Genomic DNA, 24,226 nt, shown 5'->3' with positions numbered 1-24,226 from the left:
ACAAGTCGTGGCAGTTAGTATGGCAGACAGTTTAAAAGTATGGTAACTTAAAACTGAGGTTAGTGGGCAAACACGTTCACGTCGCCACGCATTCATGCTAACTTTGTTAGCTGTCTCCAAGCAGAAGCGTCTGGTTGTTAGGGAGCCGTGGTCATATGCTGAGCCACCACAAGAGGGCGCCACACTGCAAGATAATTTGTCACAAAACCATAAAATTGTTGCTTTATTTTTATTTTTACTGCCACGCTACTGTAAAACACTATAGCTGAAATCCTTGCTATTTTCAAACATCTTCAGTTTGCATCAATGACATGGCAGTTCCACTTTCTTTATTGTGCTCCTGCTCAGCCATGGGTCAAATTTCACTGACTTCTCTGTCTGTAGAGTCCCTGCAGCCTCTTTCACCTCACCGAGCATCGTTTTTGCTGTCATTCGCCCCGTCAATGTCACACACACGACTTCATTTGTGAACCGTAACACGCCTTTCACATTTGACTCTGCCCCAAATAAAGTGCCAACCCTGAGCCTCGCGGACACCATGACGTCACCGTTGGAGCACTAAACTAAAACAATCAACCTCGCTCCTCTCCTCTTGCTCCCCGACCGACCGACCGCACCGCCTCGTCTGTGGCGTCTACAAACCCCAGGCTCGAGTTGACAGACGCCAGCCAGAAGCTGCATTCTCCTGTTGTCTGTCTCCATCACCCGCTCTAGCGCAAAGAAGGGGTTGCAAACGCACATTTACAGTGCAGCCGGTAGAGAGGAAGAAGAAGAAGAAGAAGAAGAAGAAGAAGAAGAGGCGAGTCAGTAGCGAGTGTACATCTTGTGTCCGATAACAGGAAAAAGCATGTCTGCTCAGCCCGGTGAGGAGCTCGGCTCGGAAGGGAGGTGGTTTGGGGATGACTACGAGAGGAACGGCCTGTTTGGGAGCACACCGAGCCGCTTCGGCGAGTTACGTGAAGATTTGAAGCCGCGAGGCGGCGAGGTGTCGGGCGACCTGGATCAACAATTCCATCCTTTCCAGGACGACGGGATAAGGCCTCCCGTTGCTATGGAAACTGCATCCACAGGTAAAGCGGTCCATTATTGCCAAATACATCAAATCAAATCAGTTTTATTTATATAGGCCAAAATCACAATCACAATGCCTCAGCGGGCTTCAGAGGTCTGTACAGGGAACGACATCCTCTGTCCTTAGACCCTCGATGCGAGTGAGGAAAAACTTGCCATATTGAGAGAAAAACAACCCAAATAAGTCCCGATATTTAATAATTTATATTATTTCGGCCACGCTAGGGTGAACTTTGTCAGCTATTTACAAACACAGATCGGTGTTAAGGTGTAAATACAGTGCGAGAGATGCAGCCGAGTCCATTTGTGACAGATTTGGTGTTAGGACAGACGGGCCTGTCTGTCAGCTGAGTTAAAACTTCTGTGCTTGAAAACAAAAGAAAGATGCCAGCAAGTAACTTCCATTGGATGATAGTACATCAGCTGTCACAACAGCGGTGCTGAGGGGAGTAGGATCTGACGTCTTCGAAATTAAATTCATTCAGATTTAGTTATGAAACATCAAATATGACCCACTGTTCCACCCACCAGTTCTTTGGTTGATGAGATTTGAGGCTGTAGGGAGGATTCAGATGGGATGCAGCATGCTTTAACAAACAGCCTGTTGAACTTTGGGTGGCCTGTGAACGTTCATTGGCAAAAGTGCTATATCTAGAATAAAATAACTACATCTGGATCTGATGAGGTAGAGGGATCATAAATAGATCACAGGCTTAATCCCTATATAGCTCCCATAGCGAGTGACTGGTTAGAAAATAATGAAATCCTAGTATTTAAACTAGTCCTGCTTTCATAAGTGTCCTGCATGATGACAGGATTCCTACATTCCTGTTGTGGTATTGTTGATGATATATTATTGGATGCTGGAGGCAGTGTTTTTGTGGGAACATCATCAGACCTCAGTTCTAAGTCCGTCACTCTCCTCAGCACAGCTCGGCTCATGCAGCTATTTTTAATCCAGAAGGAACAGGGCTCACTATTCGCTTGGCGAGCAAAACTAGAACCCTGCACTTTCATTCACGGATTCACTGAAAAATTCATGAGATGATGTTTAAAAAAAAAAAAAAAAAAAGCCGCCTAGTTGCCTCCCTTCGCTGCTTGAGCCATCTCATTTCGGCTGCTCCTGTACAAGAAAAAGAGACCAAAAGCATTTGTCATTTTTGTATATCTGTTAACAGGAGCATTATTGATCACATAATTGGTCTCCTAATCCTTTGAGGCTAAGAATTTGGCACAAAAGCAGAACTTTAACCTAATATATAGAATCTAAAGATTATCATCTAGAAGCAGTCAGTCTAGTCAATGTTTGGCCACGCTCTCCACAAAAAAACAAACAAAGCACATGCTCTACTTTCATAATAGTGTGCCAGACAAGCTCCGGCTTGTGTAGGTGAGCGCACGCACACAAACACACACAGTTTTGATTCCCTAAAAGAGGAAAGAATAGCAGTCTCTCGCTGCTAAGACTCCAACTGAGCTGTGTCCATGCCAGTGAAGTAATCCACTGTGTCACTTATGTTCTTGGTGGGAACAGTGCAGATCTCATCACATCCAGATGGGCAGAGTGGACATTTTCCTCTTGACCAGACATGCTAGAGTCTGTTCTCATCTCTGTCAAAGACTTTCTCTCTTTAACACACTTCCCATCTCTTCTCAGCTGGTGGATCATCACAAAATAATATCACCAGCTCTAAAAACGTATAGATTTTTGTTTTACTGAGGCCAGAAAAGAAGTTTGGCCTTTGAAAAGTAGGAACCGTGAAATAGTATCTCTTCAAGATGTCTAGAATTGCCTCGCAAGGTAATCGATCCTTGCCTGTCCTAAATCTTGTTCACAACACTGATCTACCCACAGGACGCCGATAATGCTGATTTCAGCTGTATTAAATTACCACAGGACAGAACCTGAGCTTTGGATCACAGACAGAACAGTACAGTGCAGCTTCTTTGATCCTCAAAAGTTTCCTATCCTGTAAGGGTTTCAAGAGGCATGAGAGAGAAAGTTGTGGAATATAATGCTGCATCATGATGAGGTCTTCTGTGAAAATCTCACAGTTTGTTTTTAGCACATGGTGTGCCTCAGAGCTGCAACGATTAACAGATTAGTTGTCAACTATTAAATAAATCACCAACTATTTTGTTTTTCTTTTTTGGTTGCTTTATTCCTCAGCAAGACATTTTCTGACATTTTATAGACCAAATAACTGAGGAAAAAAAATGACAGACTAATCGGTAATGAAAATAATCATTAGTTGCTACTGTAAGAAACTAAGTGCATATTGTGCACAAACAGCAACACCTCCTTTTTCCAGCAAGCTCTTACAGTACAGTACAATGGTCACTCTATAATGTCCTGACATAGTGCATCAGTCATGAGAAACAATCCAGTCCCTGATAGGTGGATTAGACTCCACTCTTTCTCTGTTCCAGTATATCATCGGTGACAAGGATGAGACAGCATATGTCTGGCTGGGTCCTTTCCGTATCTTTCAGATAGAGAAAGCACTTAGTGGACTCGGCCGGACTGCATAAGCCAGCGCGGTGCATTTGTGCCTTTAGCTGGTGAGAGCTCTGCTGCTGTTCCCAGGGGGGCTGAGCAGTGCTAGGTCTTTTCAGACTGGATGATAAAGATGCAAGATAATACAGGGATAGAGGAGGAGGAGGAGGAGGAGGAGGAGGGGTTGGGCAGCTTAATGGCAAGAGAGGCGAGGCCTTGACAAGAAGGCCGATAGTTCATTGGCCAGACTGTCGGGGAAAAGCTGGAGATAGAAATAACTGTCTTTGACTTCACCTTTAATTCAGTGTCAGTGGTCAGCAGAGCAGCTCCCAGGTGTGAGCCAGTGTCTGCACGTACTTCCAATAGCTATTGTGGTTAAAAATGTGTTGTCTAAGCCTCTTACATAATTAAATAAAGCTTAAAGTGAGTATAATATAAGCATGTCTGCTCTCCAGAATGAGGTCCTCATCCTACGTATTACCTGCCAAGCCTCCAATCTGATTCATCGTCATCTGCGTCCAGGACCAATTAGCTAATGCTGAGGGATAAAAGGACAGATAAAAGCGTGACAGGCCGAGCCCAAAAAGCTCTCCTGCAGGGGACAATAACAAAGCTTTAGTGCTATCATCATATCTATAAATTATAATTTCTCATGTGCTTTGATCCCATGTGTAAACAATTAAAAGCCATCATGTGAAATCTGATGCCATGTTGACAATCTTACAGCCTCAGTCCATCTCTGTGGCCTGAGGGCATAGAGTAATCCCTGAGCAGAGTAATGCAAAACTGCTCATGGGATTAGAGCTACTTCTAGCAGAGACACTTAAAAACAGCGCAGTCCATCTAAATTTTTTGTGTAGGCTTTTGTAGCCCGCCTTCCTGCCTGCGTCTGTGCTCTTTAATGCCCAATTCTGTCTGTACAATAAAAGTGAAACGCCGATCCAAAGTCACACTAGATTGACAGCTTTGACCCAAAGCAGACAGCTTGCAGACACTCAGTCTGGATCCTCCCACATCCTCTCCATTCATCCATAAAGCTCTATCCAAGCAGGAAAAGTACGATCAATACGGTGGAAGGCAGGTACTGTACGCACCACAGCTTTAGAATCTGAATGGGGACAGATTAGCTTTTATTGAAACTCGCTCCTCATTGATTTATATTTGACAAAGGCTGCTGGAACAACAACATTGGCCCGTGTGTTCTTGAGTGATTTTTTTAAGAATGGTGGATGTACTGGCGTTTCTTACAGTCATTTTATGTCCTCATTCTCTTGGATCAATGCAGCTCGGAGCAATTGAGTCCCTCAGCACAGCTGTTCCCCAATCGACCTCTGCTAGTAGTTTTGTTGTACCTCATCTCTTAGTAAAGACTGTCTTTGTGCTCTCCTTTTTCTTCTTCTTTACTGACATTAAAGCAGGCGAGTTAGTGACTACTATTCATGTATTTGTTCACCCAAGGTCGTTGTAATCAATACATTATGAACATAAAAGTTCCAACCAGCGCCTTCAAAGCCAGAGACCATTCAGAGCTGGAGCGGTGCTTCAGTTAAACTGTGACAAATACTGTGAGTAAGGGACTTAATAAAGGAATCTAATATAATACCTCTCTTCCTTAGAATCACACCGTGACTGTGATTCAGCTCAGATTTATAATAAATGGCAAATGCTGAAATCCTTCATGTAATTTGTTTAATTGTTGGCCTCAATTTTAATTATGTAGAATATGATTTGAATAGATTAACATCTATCATTATGCACTGGGTAAAGAAAGACCACCGTCATTTTGTCCACCTGTAATTGTTAATGTTTACTGATTTATTTGTTTAGACTTCCATACCAAAAGGAGCTTTTATTTTGTTGTGATGTTACTTATGTTGAGGTATAAGGTAGCTGTAAATACAGCAAATCTCAACAATACAAAAGTACTACAACACCCGAGAGATTATATATAATCTTTATTTAACTAAGAAGTTGCATTGAGATTAAAATCTCTTTACAAGTCAGACCGAGCCAAGACAGGGTCAAAATAGCAGCATGGAGGACATGACAAGACAAAAACTACATCAAATCAAATCAAATCACAATAGCAGCAGGAAGTACAAAAGATACACTTCATCATACAGTGCGTAGACAAGGCATCACATGGGATAAAAAAGACACTGGTGTTCATCAAACATCAAAAAGCTATAACATAGATCTTCTGGTAACATATGTGCAAAAGAAAAAAGGAAAGAAACAACAATTACAAAATAAAAAGTACTTCTGTATACTCAAATCACATATTTATGTGAACATTATGCTAGTAAAGGTTGTTTTTTTCTCGTCCCCCAGGCTTTTTCCAAGTACAGTAAGTAATCTTAACTGGCCAAGCCAAGTCAGTCCTTGTGCTTCATCCACACGGAAAATCAATTTCTGTTTTTATCTTCTAAACAAAGAATTTCACAGTTCCCAGTAGAGCTGCAATGATTATTCAATTCGTTCTCAACTGTTAAATTAATCGCCAGTTATTTTGATAAACTAAACTGACTTCTATTAGGGTTTCAAGGATGAAAGTACCAGTACCGAAACAGACATCCATTCAGTGTGACAAATTAGAGGATACATGCCAAATTCAGTTCTTATTATATCTATATTATATCTTATATGCACGATCTGAATAGATAATATGAATATCTGTGGGTTGTGGACAAAACTAGACATTTGAGGATATCATCTTTGGCTAAAGGGAAACACTGATCGACATCTTTCACCATTTTCTGACATTTCATAGACCAAACAACTAATTGATTAATCAAGAAAATGATTTTTAGTTCATTGACAATGAAAATCGTCAATAGTTGTAGCCTCGTTCCCAGTAATCAGGATGATTTATACCAAAAAAAATTATAAAGCTACAGCATATTGTTTAGGATCAAAGCCACAGATGGCTTTGAAAGAAGAGCACTCAGTAAGTGTCTTGATGGATTGGTTTCCACAAGGTCATGGAGTGAAAGAGGACTCCGGAAAGGTAACACCACAGTCGAGCGGGTCATGGATGGGCTGATGGAATCATTAACAGTGCAGTAGATCAACGGATGTTTCAAAGTAGAGCTGAATCACTGCTGGTATTAAAGATGGTGTGAGCTTGGACAGCACCAAGTGACACAGATTGCTCCTTTGAATGTCAGTGCAGCTTGTTGGTGGCTTGTGGAAGCAGCAACATCTCCGTCTGCGTCTGTCTCTGCACTTCTGACTGCAATAATGCAGACAACATGAAGTTTAAGAGAAATTTCTATTTGCGTTTCTTTACTCAAATTTAAAATACCTTTTCTATTTTTCATATAAGTTTAATCATTTGATTCCTCATTGAATAATCACAGTGGATCAGTAAGTGTCTTCAAGCGAGTAAACCCTGCTGCGCTCCACATGCAGCTCAGTTAAACCTTAATTTCAAAGTGGTAATATATTCATTTTGCAACTCCGGCTCTTTTGATACTGTCTGTTCTCGCATGTTTTTGTCTGCAGCCTGATAATTAGGAGCCCATGCCTTGGCATAGCACAGATTGTCAGGCTGCATTAGTTTCGGAGCTGCACTGGCTGCACAGAGGACAACAAAAGGACTGCCCCTTCACAGCACATCCAGCAGGACTTATTTATTTAACTGCACCATCCTTTCAGTGGCACGATTATGTTGTGTGAGCTGAGAATTCCTCTGTTGTCACGTCCAATCCCATCTGAGCGCAGCAAAGCGTTTGCTTCGGCCTTGTGGGGGTTTTTCCCAGAGTCTGGGTGCTGCTACGCCATATCGGCAGATTCAAAAATGCCCTCGATCTCAACGCATAGACTTTGTCAAGAAGCTGCTCGGTTAAAGACGAGCATCTGGCCCCTTTTTTTCGCTGCAGATGCCTTATGCAACTGCTGGTGGTGAGTTTATCTGTTACGTAGAATGGGTTGATAGAGAGAAAGGTGGGGGGGTGAGGGTGTTTTGCCTACAGTCAACAGGATTACTGGCAGTTCACAGCACCACAGTTCACCTCTCTTCACAGTTTGTAGTGGCTCTGAGTGCTTCCCACATCTGCACAGTTGTACAGTGACTCAGTGAGTGTTAGGCTGTGATGTTGTTGCCAGGGTGATGGCTGATGGGACCTATACGATGGTAGTACACTAAGAGGATTATACGTTGGTTCGCTTTAGCAACACATCAAGGGCATTCATGTCACTAAACTGAACTCGGCTCAACAGCTGTGCCTGTTGATATTGCATGCTGCTCGGATCCATAGGCAGGTTACTCTACCAAATATTTGAGTCTACAAAATAAGCCTAAGAGGGCCGGCTTTGCTTTTCCTCCATGTCACGTCCCTCCCTCCTGCTGTGTCCCAGCATGGGTGTGTAGTGTTTCTGCCATTGTACTGCGGTATGATGTATTGTTAATGACTGAGGGAGCAGCAGTAGGAAGGACAGCAGAAGGGAAGGGTGGCGGGGCTTTTTAGAGGAAGCGAAGGGAGGGACGGGACGTCCTGACCTGTTGGGTCTTCTGTCAGTCAGTCTGCATCCTCCAGAGCTAACCCTAAGGCTGCTATTTTAAACCTTCCCCCCTCATCCAGCCCAGCAGCTGGACCCGGCCTATTTATAGCACCACCGCTGCCCTGGGAGATGCAGGGCTAGAGAGCGGGAGGAGGATCACAGTTTGTGGAAGTATAAACACTGACTTGTACACAGCTCAACAAAAATATTAGCATTAGGTTTGTGCTGGTGTACAGTGTGTGTCAGTACTCTGTTTATGCTTGTGTATTTGTGTATGAACAGTGTGGGGCAGTGTGTCTTTGTTGGCCGAGACTGGAAGTTGGACTGGAAGTCAACAGATCTGAATACTTGACCTTGACTTCTGACCTAATGATTTAAAATAACATCCCTATCAAGGGCGTCTCTTCCTGTTTCGCAAGTCATATGTAATATGAGCATCCTTCACATTTCCCTGCAGCGCTGTAACAAATTATTCAGTGAGATGCTGAGTGATATTTTATAGCCGAGCACACACAGCTAACACCGACACTGTCTGACGGTTTTGAGTTCATAAAAGTGGTTGAAGACACTGTTAAAGCTACAATTGTGTCACTGTGCCTAATATGATTTCAGTTTTGTGCATGTGTGTTGAATGCTAGGATGCAGGGAGCGTGCAGTGTTTGAAATATTTATTTATACATGTACCATTGAGCAATTTTGTCAACCTAGCCTCGACTAGCTTAAGCGATTTGGATTTCGGTTATGCTAGCTTGCACATACAGGTCATATTTTATGTGTTCGTTTTCATGACACTAATTTGCCAGGGGAGACAGAGGATTAGTGATTACAGAGCAGAGATGTGACTAGAGAAAGCCCTTTGCCTGCATGATTTAGAACAGACTCCGGTTGTGGCTCTGTGGTTTTTTGGGGTCGGAACAATCCCCCTTTGTCCCGCACCGGGTACAAGTACCCTCTGTTACTGCTGCCTCACTGATCTTCACAGCCGAGCACCCAGAGTCTCACAGTGCCACAGCCCCTCTCCCTGGCAGCAGTGCCAGCTGAAGCACGGCCTTGTTTGACTGGATGTTTTCATTAATCAGACAGCTCGTGATCGTGTGACACAGAGACTGCTGTCATTCTTCCTCATCAGTTTTTTTTGTGTGTGTAACATCACTGACTTTCACTTCTCTCTCTTCCTGACAGTCTCTGCAGATGACCCTATGTCTGGCCTCTTCAGGAAGCCTATGAGCGACGATGGTGATGTCTACACTTCCCTGCTGTCAAATCAGAACTTCACATCAGGTCGAGAGGCCTCCTACCTGTCGGACGACCTGAAACCTGCCAAGCCCTCCTCTGGCTCCTCTGCCCTGGACGACTTCTCCAGCGACGCCTACAGCTTCAGCTCCAACACCAAGATGACTTCCAACCTGTCTGATGACATGCCAAAGTCTCTGTTTGGCTCAGATAAGACAGAATCCTACAACTACATGGACATCAGCCACGGGGATGAGCGGCGTGACCAGCAACAGGGGGCTCTGCACAGCCTGGTGGACACAGGCTCAAGTGGTCGTGACTCATTGGGCAGCTACATGGATAAAAACCCTAAAAGAGATGACGATGAGGATGAGGAAGAGGAGGAGGAAAACCTAGGTCCAGCACTGGGCTCCCACTCTTTCCCCTACGTGGAGGAGCCATCTGATGAAGAGCTGTCAGACTACCGCTCCTACCGAAACCTGGGTGGCACCCCGCAGACGGCCAGCCCGGTGAAGATCACCTTGACTGAGTCCCAGCCTCCAGCCGCCAAGACTGAGCCGCAGAAACAACCTTCTCCAGTCAGTGTGTCCGAGCGTGAAAACGTCCTCAGTGTGGGCTTACAGGGGGTTCCCACTGTGACACTATCGGAGCCGGAGGATGACAGCCCTGCCTCCACTCCTAACGCTTCACCAACACGTAAGCACAGCACACAAACACACACAACTGGCACATAGTCAGATATAGGAGTGAGTGTTAAAATCTTCCAACATGGTATATGTGATTTCATGCATCAGTATACTGTAATATAGTGTTGTCAAAATATTGATTTTTCAACACATATATATTGATTCTGAATATTTTATATGATTTTAATACACATTTTCATCAGTATCAATACACCCGTACCAACTGGACTTTCTCGCTCTCTCTTCTCTCTGACAATGAGTTGACACACACACACACACACACACACACACACACACACACCACTGCAGTGCCCTCATAGCCCCGCTCCTCTCACTCACTCAAAGTCTTCTCGTCACTCGTTTCATTCGCTCCGTTTCGTTATGGTGTCTGAGCTCATTAAATATGACAAGTTCAGAGCCTCCCTGACTGGTTTTGGTTGACAGATGCTGTTGTGCTAAACACACAGTACATAAGCCTTGTTGCAGTTATCCTTTGATAAAAATCTCAAATTTGATATGTATCGAAAATGGTATTGAATGTCAATATTTTTTAAGGTATTGTCCTCGAGGTTGGAAATTCTCAATGATTCTCATCATAACAACACTACCATAATAAAGTACATTTTCTGGAAAAAGTACTTAAAAACTGTTAAAATAACCAGGTTGGAACGTTTGTTTTGTCTAGTTGTCTAGTTTTGCCTAGTTATAAAACAGTCTCTCACTTTAACACTGCTGCCTCTATATGACCTACATAAGCAGATGAGACCAACAGTGAGAAGACTGCCTGACTCTACATAGTTACTCTTAAGTCCTGAGTCCTGAGTCAGATTCCCTGCAAAACCATAACATTATCAGAGAATGTTGATAACCTTTCTCAACTAAACTACTTTTACCAAGCAACCGAACCTCTGAGCTGCAGGATTACATGTAGGCCAACCTAAGGTGCATGAACGTTAATAAAAACAAAGTTTACTTTGTTTCATCATCATCATATTACAGTTATTAACCTTACATAGCTACAGATAGATACATTACCTTACCGTTATGAATCCTACAAACAGCCTAGTTTAAAAGGAAAATGGTATTAAAAGAACGTTGCGTCTTTCTTTCACTCACATACAAAACAAATGTCAATAGCAGTAGCTAGATCAAGATCTTTATGACAGGTATGTGATCATATCACCTTTGTCCACAGGGACCGCCAGAATCAACAAAAAAATGACGTTCCTTGAAGCTGCTTAATATAAAAATACTACGTGTATCATTATATCAGCCCATATATTTCATAGAAATTATGTTGATGCCATAATGAATGACTTCAAAATCAGTGCATAACAGGGAGCAAAAGTTTAGAAAATTAAAAAAGTCAGCAAATTGCCTCAGTAATGGCAGTTATACAACAATAACTATCTGGAGTTTGTTTACATTAGCTAATATTTGCCACTCCTCACACCACACCAAATAAAGTTGTTACAGGGGAACCCATGAGTATATTAAATTGAAAGAGGATGTGCTTTATTTCTTATGAACTTTTCATTTCATAAGTGGAGGACTGTGTTATTGTATCTTCTTTCAAAAGATACAGTCTAGCTTTAAAGGGACACTTCTCCACAAAATTAAAATGACATATTTGTCCTTCTACCTGTAGTGCTATTTATCCACCTAGATTGTTTTGGTGGCGAACTGCTGAGTTTTGAAGATATGAGCACTCAGCTTGTGGTGTTCAAAGCGCCAAAAAATTAAATTTGAAAAACTCAACAGCATCGTCTCTTTCAAGAAGATGCACGCTTTCGTCTGCCATTTTCTATGGAAAGAAAATCGTTCTTACATTAAACTGCTGACAGCAAGATCTGAGGATAATCTTGAGTAACGAGGTCATGATTTCTGGAAAGCGACATTGCTGTTGAGTCTTTCAAATGTTTTTTTTGTTGGGCTTTGAACACCACGAGCAGAGTGCCATCTAGTTTCATTATATTTGAGAGAAGGCAGACATCTCCTCAGCCAGTAGCTCCAAAAGACGGCAACTCACACCAAAACAACCTAGATGGATAAAAAGCACAACAAGTAAGAGGGAAAATATGTAGTTTTGATTTTGGGGTAAATTGTCTTTTTAAGTGATAATGCTGTATGTTTGAATTTGGATCTCTAATACCCACTTTTCTCTGAATTTCTTTGCGAACAGAAAAAGAATTCCCTTCCCATGACATGTTCAAGGCTGACGCTGGGAAGCCTGCAGCTTCCAAAAGCACTCCGAGCACAAAGGCCAGCAGCAAGGAGCATGACGGCAGCAGCGCAGAGTCTGGAGACTCAGAGATCGAGCTGGTGTCTGAGGAGCCTCCAAAGGCCACTAGCAACCCATTTGCCCAGCCGCCTAAAAGCAAGGGCACTTTCAGCCAGCCTAACAACCCCTTTGACAATCCCCCTGTCGCCAAGGGTGGTTTTGGCCTGGCTGGCAACCACGCTCCACCCACAGCCTACAGCATTCTGAGGGAGGAGAGAGAGGCCGAGCTTGACAGCGATCTCTTCATCGAGTCTGCGTCTGAAGAGAGCCCAAAGAGAGAGCAGGGCTTCAGTGGCCCCAAACAGGGAGTCAGTCCTCCCTCTCCCCTGGTTCCCAGTGCTGTCACTCCCCGCAGCACGGCTGAGACGGTGCCAGCCGAGCCCCTGATCACAGAAAAGGTCAAGACTCCAGTGAAAACAGAGGAGGATCGCCCCAGCAAGCCCAAGCCCCCCACTGCTGCTGTGCCCCCAGAGGTGCGATCAGAGAAGCCCCAGCAGGACGACATGCACAAGCAGACCAATGAAGGCAAAGACCCAGGGAAACCTGCTGCCTCATTCCTCCCTGGCTTTAATAAACAAAAAGGTCAGTCGTCAAAATCTTGATTTTCTCTTTTTTCCCAGGATTCTGTGTTTTCTAGGCAACATGTGTCACAGCTGCACAAAACTGTAAAAACGTACATTGTTAATGCCTCTTTGTGGAAGTAATAGGATACCAAACAAAAAAATCAAACACAACAGATCTGTATTCTTGTTATTGTTACAGTGGTTTCACCTTGGCTTTTATAAGCTACTATCTTGAGCACTGGCTGTCTAGAAATAGTGCTGTCAGCTTGCAGAATACGTAGTGTTGTGTGTGCTGATGTGTCCTCGAGCCCGAATAAAAGAGCTATCATGTGCACATTGTACAACCTTCCCCATCAGACAGTATCTGGGGACAAAGACAGTTTGGAAATAACAGACAGAATATTTCTCATCATACCAGTAATGCAGCACTTGTGATTGTTTACTTCCTGGTTGTTACCTGCGTGGTGTGCTTTGGCATTGTTTTGTTGACAAGGCCGGGAAAGTAAACAGGGCTGCTGAGAGAAATGGGATGTTCCACTGCTGAGTGTGTGTGTGTGTGCCTTTGCAAGGGGGAGGGTGGGGAGTGCTTGTGTTGTACTTTCCTGAGGTCTGCTTCCACCTGGTGGTACAGTTATGAATGTGAAAGCAGAGTAAGGATGCGTTGGTTCAAATTTATGGCGATGCATGACGCCTGAAACTCAACGCAGTTTAACCTGTAAACATCAGTGAAAACAGTTCAGATAACGGAAATACAGATGTTGAGAAAAAAAGACCAATCTCTCTCTGCATCTTGACAACATCTGGCTCCCTACATCACTTTTTAACATCATGCAATTAGATAGGTCAGAAGTGGCAGTCGCTGTCAGCAGGAGTTAATGCTGTCTAAGCTGCATGTTTGCTGTTGGTATTTTGACTTCTATTTGCGTTTTTCTCTGTCCTTGTCAACAGTGTGTTTACATAATGCAATGATGTCAAAACTGGGGCACACTCCTACTGAGGCGCTTTGAAGGCTTCCTCTTGAAATTCATATCATTGCAGAGCAGAAAAATCACATTTTTATGAATGTGGTTTGGTTTTGGATCCTCCGTGGCTTCCAAAGACACAGCTGCATGCGGTTCCTGTAACTCACAGCTACTGATGCACCATGGTCCAACAGAATGTGATGATTGATTTAGATTTTTTTTAAAAATCACACATTTGAAATATACAACAATATGAACTGGTGTGAATCAATAACAAATAAAAGCGGCTCTCCCTGTTTTGTTTACTCAGACTGTGAGAAGGTTCTGGAAACGCCAAAAAGCAGGTCACATGTGTTTTTTTCTCCACCACTAGAGGACGCAGTGCACCTTCGTCATCGCAGACGCTGTTTTCATCTTTGGACTTCCACGCCAGTTGCCATAGCAACAGTGATGGGGGAGCATGTTCGGTCTGGTTCAGAGAGACCTGTTTTTTCCTCTCCCTCTTGGTCGGTGTTGGCACTGAGGCCTGTCGCGGCTGCAGTGAGCAGAAGGTGTGAGGTGTGGCAGTCTGCAGGAGGGGGGCGACTGAGGGGCTTTGATGGGAGAGAAAAATGATGCTGGAAATTGTTTTCTGCTCAGTGCTGACACCACAGTGACAGTGCGGTTTTCTCTTTTGCTTTTAAGCGTCCTACGTTGCTTTTTCAGTCAGCGGTGTCTTCTGGGTAGGAAATCTTTAAGCACAAACACTTCCTGAGGGCACTAAACAGGGAGCATTGTGCTGTAATGTTCAGTGTCTCTCTTGTTATGAATTATTAAAGTACAAGCACTTTGCCCCTTCAATTAACAGTGAGTCATAGTGGAAAAGGCTATTTGGATATCTGGATGCAACCTTAAATATTCTTCTGTTCAAATAATGAACAACGGACCTGGATGTTTGCCATATCTTTCCTTAAAGTGACTGCTGTTCTTGTAGGACTGCTATATTTGTTTCACCTATAAAAACGAACAAGCTACAAGAGAAGCCAGAGCAGCATGCTGGAAAGTCTGACAATGTTTTGGTGTCTCATCGAGGCCTATGTTGGATAATCCTCCCACTGCTTGTACCCCCACCATTACTGAGTGTTCTGTTAGGGCTTTTATTGTGAAAGCTAGCGTATCTACTCTTTCAATGTAAAAAGCTGAGCCTCCAATGATCACCACCCACCCTCTCACCCCTCGGGCTCTTAATCATTGCATGGATGGTTTGCTGCAGCAGCAAATGTGGTATGGTGTTTACAATTTAAACCCCCCTTCCTCACCCTCCCCCAGCACACACGCATACAGACACATACACATACACGCTCTCCCCGCTCCTCCTGTTCTAGCCAGCGCTGCTCCACAGCATCAGTCTGTGTGCTCCGCAAGCCGGCAGCACCTTGGAAACACTTTCCTCCCTCCCTCCCTACCTCCCTCTCTGTCATCTCCGCATCCTTTTTGACCATTCATGCCTTTCTGGGATGAGTGAGTGAGTCGGTGCGACCAAAGAGGGAGACAAAGAAGAAAACGGAGACCATAAAGAGAAAGAAAGAGAACAGGGACGTAACTGATCACCAGCATGCAGGCCACTGCAGACGTGACCAAGAAGGAGAGCTCCTGGAGCAGCTGGAAGGGCCAGGGTACTGATGTGTTTACTGTGGTTTGTCTGTGCTTTGTGGTTTGAGAGATGGACCGTTAGCTCTGCATGTAGGTTAAATATTCATGACACTACCGGCGTATATACTTGAGTGTGTGTGTGTGTTTTGCATGTACACATTTGTCGTCTAACTGTATTTTTGAAGTGTTGGGGAATCAAACACAATATATACCTGCGCCTCCTCTCACACGGACACGCCCTGATGACAGATCCTTTCTACTGCATGTGTGTGCGTCCGAAAAAAAAAGAAAAAAAACAAAAGAGAGGGAGGCAAGAAACGCTGGTTGGTGTTATGGAAAATCATTGTATACACACCAGCGTGCTGGGAGCCATCTGTTTTGGGTGCATGTTAATATGGATGCCAGTGTTGTGCTGTGGCACTAAGGCGTGTCATTGTTATCACACTCCCCATTTTGCAATCGTGCAGGGGAGCTGGTTTTATATGGCGTACGCTCTGTTTTTGTGTAGCGAGGCAGTCCGAGCATCCGGACGGCTCTGACAGACTGTCTCCATGGTAACCAGGGCACACCCATCCTGATTACATCAGCCCTATCTCCTCGGCTGCCATGGCACCTTGCAGAGACTGGGCCGGAGAAGAGCATCCTCCGTCTGTCTGTTTCCATAGCATGGAGGGCTCATAGACGGGGCCAGGAGAGAAAATGGCGCCCCTTCCTCCACACTGGTTATGATTTATTATCTGACTTTTTTTTTTTAGGATTGGCTCAGCAGTGAAAATGCAATAGAATAGTCTTCTTATTGTATCCCAACAGAGACAGTTGCAGCCCCTGATTGTGGATGTGCAGCTTTGTAAAAAATAACCTTGATGACAAACGCCCACATTTGTCATTATTCTACTGAGTCATCATTGATTTAATTTGGCCAAAAGGAATGTCTGAGTCTGTGTAACACAATAGACGATGCAATGGGATCGGTCCACAGCATTAGAAACGCATCAAATTAAGCTGAAAGAGGATGAAATTGAGCAGATTTACTTTCTGCAGTTGAATGTTTGCACATCACCTTGATGCTGTAGGCATTTTTATGTTTAGTCATTCTCATTGCATATGCACATTGCTGACCTGCTGCCACCAAACAATGATGCAGTCACATACAGAACTGAGTCATGTATGTGTGATTTATTCACATAAACACTAACAGGACTAGAGATGGCACACAACAGCCTATAGGATCAAAATTTACCACTACACTACTGTGTACACTTGGTTAGTGGCTCCTAATCACACAAGTAAATCACCACACAGACAACAAGATGAAGAACAGATTCTTCTAAATAAGTATGGCCGCTGCAGAGCCAGTGTTACGATACTTTGTTTGGTAGTTTCTCAAATACATTAACTTCAAAAACTAAGAAAATCTCTGCCGTTACATGTTGCACATTTAGTGGTGCTTATAACGATGTGATCAACTTTAATTTGCTGTTGTTTCAAATCATTATTTGCTTGTTATGTGGCAGAGGTTTGTCTTCTGGATAGTTCAGAAAGCGAGGGATAAGGGATAAGGGATAATTTTTTTCACATAACATGGCAAGATTTACTTACTGCTTTTGAAATTGATGCATGCATGAATCTAATAAAATAAATTTAGTGATATAAAGAGGTCTGAGAGGAGAATCAGCTTTAGAAATACACTGAACATGGTTGGATGGTTAACAGTTATTTGCTGCCATTCATTTCTGTTGCACAACCTGTCAGACTGATGACACATCTTTGTCCAAACTAGCTGTCTACCCACCAATATCAAGAGAAATCATACAATCTTATAGCAAAACATGTGAACAATCCCTCTGACACTAAATCCGATGTTCACAATCGTCATGTCACCCGAAAGTTCCAAGTTCCAGGACTCGAGTCCTGAATCTCGGCTGTGAGAGACTGTTGGCAGCAGAAGTCCCTTCGCATGTTTGCTCACTCTGGCTGATGGCTTGTTTGAGGCCACAAGGATGTCTTCAGTGATTTAATGAGGTCAGGCTAAACTAGTTTCACTACAGAAAAGGGGGAGGGGGTATCATATTATTGTCACTTGTGTTAATCATTTGCTCTGGTTTTCGCTTGTCGTATCAGAAGCAAGAGTCATATCAACAAACGGAGCTCGGCAGGATGCGTTTGTACTTCCTCTTTATTCTGATTTAACATCCTGTGTGTCTAACAGTGAACTTTCACCCATGCAGTTCAGCTTTTGCTACTGTTGGAAAAACTCACCTGCATGCTGTAATATGAATATCAGGTTAAGGTTTTGACAGAAAATGAGATGTTTTATTATTTTAATCAGTCAGAAGTCAGACTAAAATTTTGAAAAATCTCAGACACTATCATCACTATGCTAACACTCTTTCAGACTTTCAATTGTCTTGACACAGACTTGGCGACTAACTGGCCTTGTGTTAAACCTGCCATTGTCCTTTTGTGCTCCACAATAAAGGGAGCGGCTGTCTTCATATGTCGGGGTGTGGAAGAGCCACATAATGTGCTGCTGATCCCCCAGATTCAGAGCAAATCAATCTCTCTCTGTTCCCAAAGGAACGCTCTTTCCCCTCCCTCCCTCTTCTTCTTTCGGGCCCCTCCCTTTCTCCATCGCTCCATCTCTCAGTGAGTGGTGGGGAGAAAATGGAGCACGGTAACTATGGTAACTGCATCAGGCAGGTGCTCGGCAGTATCCTCGCCGCCGAAGCATTTTAATGGAGCGGTAGAACATGGCCGCAGTCTGTGTGCATTTTATTATCACGCAATGTCTCTACACATAAAAGCCTTTCCATTTTCATACACTGTCTTTAAATTGGTAGTCTTTGTCACGTGTCAGCGGGGCTGTGCTTAAAAGCCTGAGCATAAAAGAGCTCACAGAGAGAGACAGTGTTTGTATGTGTGTTGGTGTGTGTGTGTGTGTGTTGGATTGCAATGTGATTCTCTGGCAACCGCACCCCATAGACGCTCCCCCTCCCTCAGTCGCCCTGCGCAGGCGGATGCTGATTTGCTGGTGTGGCTGTGGCCCCTCCTCTCCTGTGCAAGGGGGGGGGACTCCCCCTTCAGTGCTCTCCTTTTGTCCGTGGATAAAGCAGCTGCCTCTTTCCCTGTTCAGCCATGGGAGCCGCAGGTCAGTACACGCTTCTCCTGCACTAGCTAAAGCTTTTCAGTCTGCCTGCAGTCTGTGCAGCACATCACAGGGCACAGATGCCGGTCAACACCTGTCTCGGGCAGAGCTGTCTGTTGATGTGTCTGTGTGTTGTTACAGCTGCTGTGTGTGCTACCTGTGCCTATCTGTGTGTGTGTGTGTGTGTGTGTGTGTGTGTGTGTGTGTGTGTGTGTGTGTGTGTGTGTGTGTGTGTGTGTGTGTGTGTGTGTGTGTGTGTGTGTGTGTGTGTGTGTGTGTGTGTGTGTGAGTGAGTGTGAGTGTGAGCATCTCCATTCAAACCAGAAGCCACATGGACAGTTTGTCCCTGGCAGCAGCAACAATGGCTTCTGTTGGGAGTGGTGCATGTACAGCAGCTAAGACACATGAATCCAATTTCCACTGTTTCTGAATGAGTAGTGTCTTTGATTTGATAGTGGGCGGGGGCCCTGATAGGTACTGTCAGTCACTGTTGGTTACTGATAAAGAAAGACAGATCATACATGTGATATTTTACATTTTAGGAACAATAAGTGTGTGTGTGAAGCAGAGATTCACTCAGTCACAATGACTGTTGCCACCCAGGTTCAGCCTGCCGTTCTGGCATCCACAGATGCCTTTCAGTGGAGAGTAAAGATGGCCGTCATCACTATGCTGCTCACAGCTCCACGGCTAAAATTAGAGCAGGCAGGCTGGCGGACAGCACAGAGAGGAAGAGTAAGACACCCAAGAGACCACAGCCGCAACTCTGTCTTTGTAACTTTACATTGCCGGTTCTGCCTCCTTCACCACGTGACATGATGGATTTTTGGTTGTCAGTACGGCAACCACTAGTAGTATTGTTGGACTTGCAGTGGTGGTGGTGGTGGTGGTAGCGGGGGGAGGCGGCAGGTTCAGAAGTGAAACAAGCAGCCGGCAGTTCTCATGGAAACGGGCCCATGTTTCCAGCCGACACAGACGACTGCCAGCAGAGGACCATGTCGGCCTCTGGAGCTGTAATGGTACACTGGGCTAATCCTCACTCCTCACTTGTCTCTCATCTTTGCGAGTGGCTTTAAATTACAGGCCCCACCATGCAAAGAAGCGAGGAAGTGTTGGAATAGAAGGAAAAATGGTGCAGCAAATGTACGAGTGCCTGCAGGCATATTGTATATTTCAACAGTTTGTCCCTGTAGGTGGAATCATGCTGTTTCACTGCACTAAGGAGACGCAGCAGTGAGGCGTCGTCATCCTTCCTCACTGACCACAGAACTGCTGGTCTGGCCAGGTCACATTGAACTGTCGTTATCTGTGAACTGCTGATAGTGCTTCTATTTCTGCTACTGCCTCCACCGAGCTATAGGTCAATCATTAATTCTGCTCCAAGAGCAGCCGGTGCAGGTGTAATATGTCTCCCTCTGCCTGTTTGTATGTATGTTTGTATACGTGTGAGATCAGACCAGGTGCCACTGACGAAAAGTACACGTCAGATGTAAATATTAAGACCCACAAGCCCGGAGTGCGGCGACACAGACGGAGGCACTTGCTCGACAAGTGAGAGTCAGCTATTATCATCTTCAAAGGTCGCTCTATAAATAGGAGTAAAGAACCTGAACTGAGGAATCGTCAGTCAGACACCTTCAGCTCACTCTAACCTAATGAAAAGCTAGGTTAGGAAGCTGGGTTAAAACAGGATCACGTGACAGCTGAAGCTCCCTGAGGACGTCCAGTTGTGAACAGCTTCCAGATATTTGACCCAAATGTGTGGTGTGTAGCGCGCAGCAGCGGCAACCTAATCCACTTTGAAAAGGATACGTCCACTGATGCCCAGGTGGGCCTACATGTTGCAGAGCAAGTGGTCAGGTCATCCTAACCCTGTTTGTCCTTCTTCTGTCCCCCTTCGACCCCACAGCGATTGACCTGCTCTACTGGAGGAATGTGAAGCAGTCGGGGGCCGTGTTCAGCAGCGTGCTTCTGCTCCTCTTCTCCCTGACCCAGTTCAGCGTGGTCAGTGTCGGAGCCTACTTAGCCCTGGCAGCCCTCTCTGCCACCATCAGCTTCAGGATCTACAAGTCTGTGCTGCAGGCTGTGCAGAAGACCGATGAGGGGCATCCTTTCAAGTGAGTAGACTGATGAATGAGATGGTTCATGGATTTCATTGAAAGGTCTGTGGCATTTGCTTACTGAAGGGTCTTGTCTGTGTTTCTGATCCTGTGTTTGTTGCCAGGTCCTACCTGGAGATGGAAATCGCTCTATCCCAGGACCAGATTAGCAAATATGCCGACAAAATCCTGCTGTACACCAACACCTGTATGAGGGAGCTCCGCCGGCTGTTCCTCGTACAAGATCTGGTCGATTCCTTGAAGGTTTGCTCGACTTACTTTAAACTCTTCCACCTTCATTCACCTACAGTTTTTCAGCTCTTCCTCTTGGGGCCACTAGAAGGGCTTTATGACTAACATGATGATATACAGTCAGAATTGCAGCCATAAAGATTCAAATGTCTTGTCTGTTTGTTTCAGTTTGCTGTGTTGATGTGGCTGCTGACCTATGTGGGCGCTCTCTTCAACGGCCTGACGCTGCTCATCCTAGGTGAGGTCATCCCAATTCTCGCTCAGCTCCATTTTAACTCCAACAAACTCCCAAACACTGCAGTTGACTCACTCACACTCAGGCATCTTATGCTTTTGTGCATCAGAAGCTCAATCATTTTCAGAGGATTTGATGAACAGAGCTGTACAACATTAATGAGCAGTACGGCACATTCTTATCATCAAATTCATTCATTGGACATGCTTATTTCAGTTGAACGTCAACAGTATCTGTTTACTTTTCCAGTGTACATTAGATAAGGGTTGGGAGCCCTGGAGTGCTCACACATTTGTGTTCCTGTTTGAGCATATTCCCGCTGCAGGTCAAAAATCCTTTAACATGAACCATTATTCTCTCCATGCCCCTACAGCCGTGGTCTCCATGTTCACCATGCCTGTGGTCTATGAGAAACATCAGGTAGGAATCTGAGCATCACAATAACTCAAGTCCAGCCTGGTTTAGGAAATGTTGTCCGACATTTACAATCTGACTTTCCTTCTGTTTTCAGGCACAGATTGATCAGTATGTGGGACTAATACGGACCCAGGTCAACTCGGTGGTGGGGAAGTGAGTGTTTGCCATTCATGTTCAAAGTTCACTTTAGATATATGAACAAATGCACCAAGTCTGAGCACAAGAGGACATCAAGCAGTGCACGCTGTTCTCAAAAACTTATTACATCATGATTGGACGCAGCATTTTTGTATCTAATTAATGTCTGATGCAAACTGATTGCATGCTTGATAGAGCCTCTGATGTGCCCTTCTGCAAGGCACTTCACTGTTATTCCTCCAGTGGAGCTGCTCAGCGACCTTTTTCATTTTCCAAAAATGGAAATGTCTGAAAAAACACATTAATATGAACCGAACATATTATTAGCAAAGATAAATTTGTGAAAAAAATATGATTTACACAACACTGACGATAGGCTGAACATGATTTCTTATGCAATCATGTGAGCAAGCTAACCTAATGTTATGCTAAATTGTTGTGCAGCACCTATCCATAGCAGCCAACTAGCACAATAACTCAGGCAGGTTCATTCCCAGGGCATCAAATATTCATGTTTTGTCATGTCCTGTAAGGCTTTCTGGCAGGAAGGCTGCGCCCATCACACAGACGATAAAGGGTAACTTGTGCGTCTGTATGACACGCCAAAGAGCATTACAAGGTGATGTTGGTATTTGATGACCTGGGATGAGAAGGTGTGGCTAATTACGTGTTATTGAAACATATTAGCCAGTTCACCACACATTGTAGGCCCAGTTTAATATGCAACATAATTTTATCGGGAGTCCATGCTCTTTATCTCTATCAGCCCTTAACCCAAAAAAATGTTAAAGAAACTTATAATCATTGTTTTTCTTACTGTAGAATGAGCCATTTATATTTAGAGGGAGCAGCCGGGTCTTCTTTCACAGAGTCTGCCATGTTGTTGTCTACTGTAGCCCAGAACAGATAAACCAAACACTGGCTCTAGAGAAGGGTGTTCATTCGGTTGCAATTTGTGACCACGCCACTAGTTCCCCCTAAATCCTACACACTGAACCTTTTAATTCATAAAAGTAATAAACCGTGTGGACAATCAAATCTGATTTGAAATACATTAAAATAAGGCTATAGATGCTAACATGTTGCACAAGGTGAGAGTGGATCAGCATTGTAGAAAAGTCATAACTTCAATGGGCTGAAACTGAGCAGTCTATTTTTATCAGCTCTGTGGTAAGCCAAGAAAACTCAGAGTGAAAATTGTAGGTGTCTAAAGGGCCAGCTGATGCAAAATGTCTGCCTGCAGTATATGGACAAACTGACAACCCTCCTTTTGCCAATTTTAGTAACACTTGACATGTTGGTCTATGGACTGCCATAAAAAGCAAAGAACTTAGAATGAGCACAACTTAATCTAGAACAAATATTTCTCTGGACATGTGGTATTAAAGCCTGTTTTCTTTGTCCAGGATCCAAGCGAAAATCCCCGGGGCCAAGAGGAAGGAGGAGTAGACCTGTCTGTCTCGCGGCAAAGCTGACAGTCCAGTCCAGCTCAGAGTCAGGCAGCTCACTCACTGTTGAAAAGCCTGGTCGTCATCTGTGGGGCGTAGTGCTATGTCATCTTGGTGTTCTCTAAAAGCATCCACTGGAGAAAGCCTTTCACCCTGTCCATAGCAGTCTTAACACTAACACACACCGTCACACGTACATAATCCTGTTTCTAGGTAGACAAGTACACAACTCAAAAAACAAAAGAAGAAACTGACTTTTTTGTGTTGCTTATTATAAAGTGCATGAAGTCGAGCCTTGGGTAAATAAATATTTGATATCTTTTGTGCAGTTTTTAAATCACGCTACGTTTTTGCTTTGCAGTGCTTACCACAAACTGTACGGTTTGGCACAAAAAAGCTAAATGCCCTCAGACGTGCTCTGCTGCCAATGTTAAATACTGCTTCATGTTTCTGAGTTAGCAGACGGGGCTTCTCTCAGTCTATGTCGATATATATAAATATCAAAAATGATTTCCTTTTGGTGTTTCCAAGCACAAAATAATTTAACAATATGCGTCTTAGATGTGGTAATTGTAGGGTTTTTGCTTTTGTATAACCATAAGGAACAATACACACGCTCATGTTTTAGGTACTGTTGTACAACTACTATGAAGACAAGGAGTATCTGGTGATATTTAGCTTGTTTGAATAACTGTCCAACTTTGTACTATGTTCAACTATACTCTGTAGTTCTTTAGACCCTGGACTCTAACTATTTGCACTTACACTATGTATTTAATTACAAGAATAAGAAAAATAAATGTACCTTGATGTATAACCTCTCCTCAGCCACTTTACTGATGACTTCACATTCATAAGACAGCTTCAAGTCACTGAAGATGTGTTTGTGTATGACACCACAGCTAAGTTTGAGGTGATAACACTTTGGATGGGAGACCTGGAATGAGGAGTTATAAATATAAGCCAATGAATTCTGGCACAGAAGCACCTCTCATCTCGTAGTAGGAGCTCTGTGTGTGTGTGTGTGTGCGCGCACTGTGGTGACAAATTTAACTTGACTCCAG

At 44.0% G+C, this 24,226-nt stretch overlaps 1 protein-coding gene across 3 annotated transcripts; it reads left to right on the top strand.

The window, feature by feature from the left end:
* The first annotated feature begins 592 nt into the window (after positions 1–592).
* On the top strand, positions 593–23,979 carry rtn1a (reticulon 1a). Of its 3 annotated transcripts, XM_073483261.1 has the most exons (9): positions 593–1,070; positions 9,254–10,000; positions 12,173–12,853; positions 20,483–20,690; positions 20,798–20,936; positions 21,093–21,162; positions 21,533–21,579; positions 21,671–21,729; positions 23,121–23,979. In XM_073483261.1, the coding sequence occupies exons 1-9, from the start codon at positions 848–850 to the stop codon at positions 23,161–23,163; spliced, it is 2,217 nt and encodes a 738-aa protein (XP_073339362.1). In that variant the 5' UTR covers positions 593–847; the 3' UTR covers positions 23,164–23,979. The 3 variants fall into 3 exon arrangements, with proteins under 3 accessions (XP_073339362.1, XP_073339363.1, XP_073339365.1); XM_073483262.1 differs by lacking the exons at positions 593–1,070; positions 9,254–10,000; positions 12,173–12,853 and adding an exon at positions 18,501–18,576; XM_073483264.1 differs by lacking the exons at positions 593–1,070; positions 9,254–10,000; positions 12,173–12,853 and adding an exon at positions 20,192–20,337.
* Positions 23,980–24,226: the final 247 nt, after the last annotated feature.

Source organism: Pagrus major, chromosome 16 (genome assembly GCF_040436345.1).
Source record: "Pagrus major chromosome 16, Pma_NU_1.0".
NCBI classification, from domain to species: Eukaryota; Metazoa; Chordata; class Actinopteri; order Spariformes; family Sparidae; genus Pagrus; species Pagrus major.
This window is presented reverse-complemented; position numbering and strand designations above follow the sequence as displayed.

What these genes read in the sequence shown, in the direction of transcription:
- rtn1a (XM_073483261.1), top strand. Translation starts at nt 848, where the DNA reads ATGTCTGCTCAGCCCGGTGAGGAGCTCGGCTCGGAAGGGAGGTGGTTT. An exon ending in TATGGAAACTGCATCCACAG is followed by an intron (nt 1,071 to 9,253) that starts GTAAAGCGGTCC and finishes TCTTCCTGACAG; the next exon opens with TCTCTGCAGATGACCCTATG. An exon ending in TGGTCTATGAGAAACATCAG is followed by an intron (nt 21,580 to 21,670) that starts GTAGGAATCTGA and finishes TTCTGTTTTCAG; the next exon opens with GCACAGATTGATCAGTATGT.